Source organism: Notothenia coriiceps, unplaced genomic scaffold (assembly GCF_000735185.1).
Source record: "Notothenia coriiceps isolate Sejong01 unplaced genomic scaffold, NC01 NC01_scaffold00008837, whole genome shotgun sequence".
NCBI classification, from domain to species: Eukaryota; Metazoa; Chordata; class Actinopteri; order Perciformes; family Nototheniidae; genus Notothenia; species Notothenia coriiceps.
This window is the reverse complement of record NW_011341538.1, coordinates 9,401-19,901: the sequence shown is the minus strand read 5'-3', so window position 1 is coordinate 19,901 and position 10,501 is coordinate 9,401. Positions and strand designations below refer to the sequence as shown.

Genomic DNA, 10,501 nt, shown 5'->3' with positions numbered 1-10,501 from the left:
TTCTAGTTGCGTATTTTTCATAGTCTTATGGAAATTATTTTTAAGATTGACAAACATCATATGTGTAATTCGTGGCACAATTCAAACGGGATCGAAAGATAATCTTTCTCTCTCCATTGACTTCAATACATAATTTTTCTGAAATAAGGTCCCATGGGTCGGAAGTAGATGGGCGTGACTTCGCCGCTCTATACATATTTGTACATATATTTGTCTTTTTTGTATTCAGGATTGTGGGAAACGGTATTTCGATCTCTCTGTCTGTACACACAAACTGAAAGATTGACAATAAAGTTGACTTTGGCTTTCTTGTATTATCCATTATGGTAAACTTGCTTTTAACCCTGCACAGATTTCTCCCTTAAGATATTTCTTCTCTAGGTATGCAACAGGTGTTTGTATAACTCTCTCCCTGTGTGTGTGTCTCTCTCTCCCAGTGTGTCTCTCTCTCCCAGTGTGTCTCTCTCTCCCAGTGTGTCTGTCTCTCTCCCTGTGTGTCTCTCTCCCTGTGTGTCTCTCTCTCCCTGTGTGTCTCTCTCTCCCTGTGTCTCTCTCTCCCAGTGTGTCTCTCTCACCCTGTGCAGCGTGTCCCTGGCTGAGTCCATTTCCCATGCTCTCCACACTGTGTCTCTGCAGCGCCTGCANCTCCTCGACTCCTCGACTCCTCGGTCCTCCGGTAGTGACCCAGAAATGAATTTCAGCGCGCCATTTTGAAGGACATCTAATTTCTCTAAATGCACTTCGTCGAAGTGCATTTAGAGAAATTAGATGTCCTTCAAAATGGCGCGCTGAAATTCATTTCTGGGTCACTACCGGAGGACCGAGGAGTCGAGGAGTCGAGGAGGGGGATTTGAGTATTGAGAAACCTCTAATGTAAACATCGCGTCGCGATGAAAGCAGTTACTAAAATAATATCCAGGGGATGCATGCAGAGCTGTCATTGACTGAGATAAGTCCGGCCTTGCGTCACGCCTCCACCGTTCCCGGAAATGCATCCGTGGAGGAGCAAACAGTGTCTACTCGGTTATAGCTCCTCCAGAGAGCCTCCTCGACGCTCGATGCTCGGTCCTCGAAGTGCATTTAGAGAAATGAGATGTCCTTCAACATGGCGCGCTGAAATTCATTTCCGGGTCACTACCGGAGGACCGAGGAGTCGAGGAGGGGAAATTTGAGTATTGAGAAACCTCTTATGATTGAGAACCGTGTGTTGGCAATCGCGTGATTAGAGGGAGTGACCGCGAGCTGGAAACAAAACCAACATCCAATCAGGATTAAGTGCTTGTTTTCAGCTTGCCAATTAAAAAACGATGTAAACCAGAATGACTTTCTACTTTCTGCACCCTTTCTTACTGGTAAACTGAGGACCAAAGTGAACCATAAAAAGATCTAAAAAAAACACTGATGGTGCAAATGAACCCATAATCTCAGGTGTAGCTCAGTTTCCTCAATTTCTCTTTTCATCTGCCCATAATTTAGGTGTATGCAGATGACAATTATAGCTAGCTATCTGGTAAATAGCTGTCATATATTGAAATAATTTTTTAGTAATTCATTAAACGAAGATCAACGTTAAAAGGACAAACTGAGTTTGAAGGGAGAAATGAAAATGAACTTTCTGTGATCCTCATTGAATGCTCAAAAATACACTGTACACTAACCACAAGTTCCTCTGTTTGACTTCTGCTTCTTAGCTATAAATATACAGAATGTATTCAACAGGTGTGGGATGGGTTGCATATTCGCCTGACTTCTGTTATAGTTTGTTTGTTTAGTAAATCTTCAAAAAATATATTTTTGTATGTAGCTGTAAAGTTTGTTTTATTAAGGATATATATAAAAGGGAATGTCATTTTATTAAAATTATAATTCATCCCTCTCGTCATGCTTCATGGCCTGTTACATCGGATGTTAATCGTTCTTAGTGTGGGTTAGTGTCTCCATTTTTGCTGAAGCGGGTACCTGCTCGCCAGTCTTGTGTCTCCCTGTGCCACAAAGTCTCACTCCATGAAAAGTTTCCTCTCTTAACTTCTTGAGCTCGACTGACCCAGTACCAGCTCCACCAGTGTTATGATGGTAAAAAAACAAGTTATAACAGATATCTATGATATACTGTTTTGAAAATATGGAGTCTTATACATTCAGAACCTGTAAACCAAATGTATGTTGTCCAAACTTTTTTAGAAGTATCTTAAAGATAGTAGTTGACTACACATATAACCTTCATAAGCATAGCATCTTGTGTTAAACTATTCTGGGGTAATATTCTGCTTAGATTATAACTTTTTAATTAATTACAAATCCAAGCTTTTTAATACACTTATAAGCGCCATGACTCGAAACACAGCATCAGCTATAATATGGGGACAGTAATGGAGTCAAACAACACATTTTATAATCACACTGACATAAATTAGGTTTTTGCCGAAGAATGTCACCATACCTTTGTACCTCATAATGCACACAGGCACCTTGCATTGCATTGAATCTCTTAAATCAAATAGGCCTACACATAATAATACAAATTCATTGTTTATTATTGTGTCAATTTCTTTGGTTGACTTGTTATTTGTAATATGGAAATTAAGGGTTATGAAGTAAATTCAGTAAACATTCAATATTGGCATCACATAGAGCATGCACTTGGTTGGCATTTATTCCAGCATATCTGCATACAGTTTTTGATTCCTTTTTAAAATACAAAATGAGACCTGATTTTAGTGCTTACTAAATGACCTCCAGATAGAATGTTATTGCTGTGCTTTTCCAAGTGTGATTAAAGCCTATCTTTTATTGTGTTTAGTGAACCTTTCCTTTAAAAAATACACTTCAAAACTAATTTATGTCTGCTATTTCAATCTGAATAATTCACTGTTTAATGGGTTAGATTTGTATGACCTTGTTTATTGTTGTTTTGAAAGCATTGAACACCTATGTCAAAGACCCTTGGGAGATGTTATTGTTGAATATTAACAAAAGAAGAAAACAGGGTGTCTGCCCTCTCCTTTGAGACGCAGTGAAAACAGCTTGAAATTAAAAACACCAGTGTTGCAGTCTTGTAGAATGAAGAAGAAATGTGGTGTGAAAAAAAACAGTTATGGCAAAATTCAAACAATCATCAAGAGGTGTAAATATCAGCAATTGTATTTAACTATACACAAATCAACTGGAGAAGTGATTCCCTGGCACTGAATTCTTCTTAAATGTATAAAAAGCAACTTTCCATGATGCGTTTTCTACTATTTTGGCCCCTTTTGGCACAAGGTTTTTCTAAAATGTAAACAGTTTTCTACACTTAATGCAACAGAGATTGGAATATCTTAAAAACTAGCCGAGAATGTCTGTGCTTTAATGCTCTGCCGCAATATAGGTTAGTATTCCTGAAGCGCTCAATCACCATGCAGATAATTTTCACAAGCGTCAGTGAATCATGAAGGACACTTAAGTTTAAGATGTGATCAAAATACAGAAGCAGCACTTGGCACAGAGTTGTTTTAAAGATAGTGATGCAACATTGTCCATTGGTTTTCCCACCGCTCCACACACCATTTTTGTATTCCTTTTCCTGCACATGGCATGGCCAGTTTCTTACATCGACCCTTTCCCCAAAAAAGGGGCAGAGGGATTTGTGGTTATGGTTTGTGCAGGCAGGCATCAAGGACATCTATTCAAATAGGCAAACAGTGTTAGGGAGTAGTGAAATACTCGCATTTAAACCAGTTTTTTATTTTACAGTATACTAGTTTAACTACAGTACATTCAAGTTTTTTTCAATTTCTTTTGTAGTCAACTAATCAAACTACAAAGCATTTTGGGCCATACAATGAAAGGAGCCCCATTTCACCAGTTCTGCCCCATTTTTTTTTCATAAAAGTTCAACATTTTTTAAGTGGGGTATTTTGTTGTATTAGCACATAAAACATGCCCTTAAAGATTCTGCTTTTTAATTGCATAAGCAGTATATGTTATGTGGTTGCTAAGAGTGACTAAATGAAACTACTCTTCATCATGCTGAAAACGAGTCTGCATTATTCCAAAATCCAATAGAAAAATGTAATTGCTTTTTATCAAAGGAACCAGTGCAATGCTAACTTCCAGGTTGATTTCCAAAAATACGTCATTCCTGCACCACTTCATTGAGTGACATCATTTGCTGGCATGTGCCTTTTTCAATTATGTTTTTTTAACAATCTGTATCCAATGTACATTGTAAATATGATCCTTCTTTTTAGTAGTTTGAACTACTTTTTTATAAGTAGCTTTATTTACCAGCTTAAGTTCTCTAGGGAAGCTCAGCCGTGGTTACATTTTTCCAATGTGAAATAATTGTTGCATTGCAAAGCTTTTTACTTTTAAAGAAGCTTACCCAACACTTTGGTCACAATAATTCATTCAAAAACTTGAGCTTTGTACCTTTTTGGAAGCCAATGCAATAAATAAGATACAAAAAAGATATGGCCAAAGCAACACTAGCCAAATACTTTAATTATTTGGAGAAAATGGGAAAAATGTAAGATGCACAATCAATTTAGGACAGCATTGATCTGGGTAGACCATGGTTGCTAAGCACCAGAATACATTCAGCGACAGGAAACATGTGTACCTGAATGTATAGTGCCATCATGTGCTTATATATATACATTACAATGCTATTTTTTTATTCAAGTGGATGCTTGTAAAAAGTATTTTTAGAAAACATAATGCAATGAGCTATTACTATAAAAAGTAGCAGGAATTATTAAGCTCCTCATACAGCCTTTGTATTTGTATGCCTTTTTTTGAGAATGCTGTTAATATACAAACGTAAAAGTACTACAACAGTCAAAAATCTTGTGTGTCTTGTACTAGTTTGTGCTGTAAAGGTACAGTTCTCAGTGTTTTTGTCTTTCAGAGGACTTGTGGCAGAAGGACAGACAGAAGGCCTAGGTTGCACAGGAAAGGCTGCCAGGAGTCTGTAGCAAGAGTCGGGCCACTGTTATAAAGGGACTGATTTTTCCTCCTCACACTCCTGGTGCGCAGAGTGGTTGTCTTTTTTGTTTGGATGGAGGAGCTCTCTGTTGTAAAGAAGCTGCCTGTGGCCAATGTCACGTCAGCAATGATGGGTGTTTCAGCAATGGAGCTTGTCTCAGAAAAAGAGGATTGGTCGGTGGTGTGGAGTGAGTCAGCGGATGAGTCTTTCTTTTTGCCGGAGATGAGACTGAAATCAGTGTTGAGCATGTGCTCCGCTGCAGCTGGGCTAGCAGATGCAGAGATGTGATTAATAGTTAGGTGTGTGTCTCTGCTTCCAGGTCGCAGGGTGGAGGTGCTAATGGCTGTGAAAGGGTGGTGCCATGTGATCTCATCTGAGGTTTGTGGGGTGCTTTGCAGAGCAGAACCAGAAGAATACCACCACCCTGTCACGCTGGCATCAGGGGCCATGGAGCTCAAGTCCTGGGCACTCGCTGCCAGTGGGGGGAGGTTATAGGAGGCAAAATGCCACCCTCCAGTCCTGCCAGGGCGCACCCCTCCGCAGACAGGCCGGATGTGGCAGGGGCAGCCCAGGACGCGGGCAGGTATACGCTGAGTCCAGGAGAGTAGGTACGTGATGTCGTCATAGTGGTGACACGCCCAAGGGTTGTCGCCCAGAGTGATGACTCTAAGCGATGTCACCTTGTCCAACACTCCAAACGGCAGCGTGGAGAAGCGGTTAGCATGCAGATAGAAGTGAGTTAGTCTGAGGAGACGATCCAGAGAACCAGGCAGCACCTTCATCAGCAAATTGTGGGACAGGTCGATATTCTCCAGGAGCGCAGGCATGTTGGTGGGCAAGGTCCTGAAGTGATTGTTGCTAAGGTTGAGCGTGACCAGGTTGATCAGCGTATTGTTGATGAAGATCGCCCGTTCCAGCTTGTTGTCAGAGAGGTCGAGCAGTCGAAGATTCCACTGGTGAACTGTGTCGTTCTTCTCCAGCAACTGGAGGCGGTTGGAGGCGGCATGGAGTTGCCAGAGGGAACGAGGTAAGCCGGCGGGAAGGTGGCTCAGCCGGTTGTTGGACAAATCGAGGAATCGAAGATGGGTGTATGAAGTGAGATGGCCATCAAGGTCGTGAAATCGGTTGTTGGACAAGTTCAGGGAGCGCATGTTGTGCTGCAGGCCATCGGGCAGCTGTCTCAGACCCCTCCATGAGCAGTCTACCTCCCGGTGGCTGCGGCTGCAGGAGCACATGGAAGGGCACACAGCGAGGACGTGCAACCCCAGCGACAACACAAGCAGGAGCTCCAGAAGGGCCTCATTAGGGGAGATCTTCAGCAGCACATCCCTGCTAAAAGAAAGATAGGGGGACAGGACAGGAGAGTGTTAGAGTTTTTCTAACACAGAATCCTCTTTACGGCCAGGAGGCACAAAGTCATTGCTTTGAAAGTCTCAAGTCATGTCACAAGATAAAGTCCTAAGTCAAATCTGAAAAGTCGCAAGTCAAGTTCTAAGTCCCAAACTTTGAGGTTTAGGAACGTTTCACCCAATGTAATTCATGTATTTCGTTTTTTGTTGACCTCCACATATGTTTTGTACATAAACAATTATTTTCTTTCTTAACCGTAACATTAGTCAGGGATCTCTCCTGCATCTTGATTGGATGCTGTTGGATAGACTTAATGAAATGAATTGCAGTAACACAAGTTGACATGAAAGGAAATTAATTAATTCATGGACATACATTTTACCCTTTAGGTTTTGGGGAAGGTGTCAAGTATTTCTACGTATGTCAAATCCAATTTATGTCAAGAGTCATTTGTGTTAAAGTACAAGTCCAGTTGCACTTATTTTCTGATTTTGTCGAATAAAGATGTTGTCACACCTATGGTGAATACAGGAAACACACTGCAGACTTGTTATCTGTCAGAGAAGCACACTAACTGCAGAGGGCTGTGCTGAATAAAAATTGCTTCATCGTTTCTTTAAAGCTCCATCCCTACCAAAATATCTCTCGCTCTCACACACACACACACACACACACACACACACACACACACACACACACACACACACACACACACTGTAGAAACAGGCTGCACAATGTTTGTTGCACATCACTGCATTGCTTGCAGATACTAACATTCACATCACATGCCAAACTGACTCCCCAAACAATGCAGTAATGTTTTTTCACTCATGCTGTAGAGACTATATTTGCCCCATCAGTACTGTATCAGGTTAAAACGGGTCCTTTTCTATAACTGGTAAATGGATCTTGAAGAGGATATTTCTAGTCTATTTAAGAATATCATTCACACCAGAGGCTGATAAATCCCTGCAGTCATTTTCTCTGGCATGAGTTTGCGTGTTCAGTCATCAGTGGTTGTCAGAGCAGTCAGTCCCATGCTCTCAGAGGAGGAGAACTAGCTCAATAGATGGCTTGTACTAATGACTCCACAGAGAACCCATGCATCAGCGGGTGCAAAGACACAGCCAGGACACTGCTGAAACAGCACTATACTGTGTGCAAGCCAGGGTGTGGCAGAATATGTGTGTGTGTGTGTTGATTAAAAGAGTGTATAAATGTGTCCATAACTCACCTTCTCATCTTATCATTCCAGTCACTTTTCTCTGCTCCTTTTTGCCGTCCAGCCTCTCTCCTCTCCTGCTTTCAAGCTTGGGACCAGATGCTGCTCTGCTGAAGGTGATTTTGACTGAATTCCTCTGATGGATTTGACCCTTGCCCACTTGTCCTGTGCAGGTTTTTAAGGCTGCCTTCACTGCTTTCCAGTCCTTGTCCTCTCCAAAGAGCTGAGAGTTAGATATTTCCTAAATAGATCTCTTGGTTAGCGCGATCAGGCAATGCAGGCTCTGGATTTGCTCTGTGCAGTGGAAGTAAGCAGGGAGGGGTGGGGGGGAGTATTAGGAAGGTGGAATGGGGGGGTGGGGGTAAAGGAGAAATGGAGCGCATAGCAGAGGGGTCCCTGCCTTCAAGGAAAACTCCTCTATCCCTCATCTGGCAGCTTTCAGGATTTACTTCTGCATTTAAAGCGACAGCTATTGTTGTGTTTAGATTCATTGACTGATTTCACTCCTGTTTGTACTCAAAATAAATCATCTAAATCCATATTATCCCTCTGTAACATATCCCTTTACAGAGGAACACGGTGCTGTAAGTGGTTGTTATTTTCCCTGTGTAAATTTAGTTAGTGCCACAAACACCTTGAAGATTTATTGCAGAGGGCTCCAGTCCACTGCAGCTACCTGTCATCAGCAATACAGGAAACGCTCTGTTCTGCACTGCATTGCTGTACTTCTCCCACACATCTCCACTGTTGGTTCTAAGGACCAGTTTAACAGTGACACAGAGGGTGATCAGTGTTTCCAACCAGGTTGGTCATATTTATATTTGTTGTAATTAGCAACATAATCCATCTAACTTGAAATCTTTTTTTTTAAACTAATGTGAATATTTTTGGATACTTTATTACATAAAAAATAGACGCAGCCAAAAAGTGTTTTCCCCTATAAAACATAAAAAAACCTAAATTGCATTTATCAAGTTCAGCATTTCACGAGTCAACAGCAAAAAACATTGCATTTGTTTAAAATTGCCATACTTTAAAGGTCACCTATTATTCAAAATCCACTTTTTCATGTCTATTATACATAAACATGTGTCCCCTCTGCCTTAGGAAATATGTGTCCCCTCTGATGCTGTTGTTTTATGCTTTATGAATGTGGACAACACAGAAACATTTATTCTTCATGACCAAAGTTGGAATTTAAATAAAAAAGTAAAGTCAAACTTATGCTTGTCACCCTCCAGTCCACATCAATACAAATGATCCCAATACGTATGATTGTATGAAAAGATCTTAAAATCAATACAAATGTATTTACTATAAACGTGTTAGTCCTTAACATCTATCACTGTGTGTATATCACCATTAAACATGTTTTAAAAAGTTTAAGAAACCCTACACAGCTCAGTAAACACTATGAAATGTTGACTTTATTTGATAATTTCAGTAAAAACTAACGTTCATATTTCTCCTTTTGATTATGAACGTTTAAAACAAAGCACTTTGGCAAGTTACCACATACATTTTAAAATACTTATTAAGCACCGTAACTTTCATGATACTAATTTCTCGGTCATAATCGGTTGTTTCCGTGAACGGACGAATGTTTGGTCACGGTAAATGTTGAGGCCGCAAGGCATTGTGGGGCAGCATTTTCTCTTTTCCTTTCGTAAAGGGATGTCCAGTGTTTCCTAAGCTAAAGGAGGTTATAAAGGAAGTTTCAAACCTCCTTTCCTATCTTCCTTGTATTTGTACATGTATGTGCATGTTTTAAAAAGTGTGTACTGTGTGTACTGCATGACCTGTTTAAAAACGCATGTGTGTGTATGACAGAGTGGAAACTATAGGTTACTTACATAACCCCAGTTCTCAGAGTAACATGTAGTGAGGTGTCTCACTATGGGATATCCTCATGGCGGAGTAAACAGAAGCATCAATCTCATTACGCCAATCCTGATTGGCTGGTGATCTTGACGTCAGCATCAGGGAATCCACCCACCCTAGTAGCTTGCGCCACGTCGCAGCGTCATTCAAAATAAGCACCTCTTCTCGCTTCACCTTAGCAAGGAGGGCCGTCTGGTGAGACATCTCACTACATGTTACTCTGAGAACTGGGGTTACGTAAGTAACCTATAGTTCTCATTCATAACACTCCGTTCGATGTCTCACTATGGGATATTGAAGCTCCCGTATTGCCAGACGAGCTTATCTCAAAAAATCACCAAACCAACCAGAACTTAACAGGTAGAGCTCTGACTCAACACGGGGCCCAGCACTGCTCGGGCCACACTAGGAGCAGAGACGTCTAGCCTGTNTGTGTGCCTTGGCAGTCTCAGATGTTACTCTGAGAACTGGGGTTACGTAAGTAACCTATAGTTCTCATTCATAACACTCCGTTCGATGTCTCACTATGGGATATTGAAGCTCCCGTATTGCCAGACGAGCTTATCTCAAAAATCACCAAACCAACCAGAACTTAACAGGTAGAGCTCTGACTCAACACGGGGCCCAGCACTGCTCGGGCCACACTAGGAGCAGAGATGTCTAACCTGTAAAAGCGGACAAAAGTGAGCGGCGAGGACCAGCTCGCTGCTGCACAAATGTCTTGGATGGAAACACCCTTGAACAAAGCCCAGGATGTAGCCAGACCATGAGTCGAATGAGCACGCAGACCCGTAGGTGCCTGCAAACCCTGACTCGTATAGGCCAAAGCAATCGCTTCCACAATCCAGTGGGAGAGCCGTTGCTTGGTAACGGGCTTGCCCTTCTGAGGGTTAGCCCAGGATATGAAGAGTTGGTCACTACAACAAAATTCTTTTGACCTGTCCATATAAGTGCGTAAAGCACGAACTGGACACAGCAAATTCGGCCGCTGTTCCCCGGAGGAACACAGCGGCGGAGGAAATGCCTCAATGTCAATTGGGGTACATGAACCAACCACCTTAGCAGTGGCGTTTCTATATGTA

The 10,501-nt window shown here is 41.6% G+C and overlaps 1 protein-coding gene across 2 annotated transcripts; it reads right to left on the bottom strand.

The window, feature by feature from the left end:
- Positions 1-2,545: 2,545 nt before the first annotated feature.
- LOC104944794 (oligodendrocyte-myelin glycoprotein-like) lies at positions 2,546-7,826 on the bottom strand. Of its 2 annotated transcripts, none has more exons than XM_010770371.1 (2): positions 7,551-7,826; positions 2,546-6,298 (listed from the first exon to the last, which is right to left on the bottom strand). In XM_010770371.1, the coding sequence occupies exons 1-2, from the start codon at positions 7,556-7,558 to the stop codon at positions 4,885-4,887; spliced, it is 1,422 nt and encodes a 473-aa protein (XP_010768673.1). In that variant the 5' UTR covers positions 7,559-7,826; the 3' UTR covers positions 2,546-4,884. The 2 variants fall into 2 exon arrangements, with proteins under 2 accessions (XP_010768673.1, XP_010768674.1); XM_010770372.1 differs by having other exon boundaries at positions 2,546-6,295.
- Positions 7,827-10,501: the final 2,675 nt, after the last annotated feature.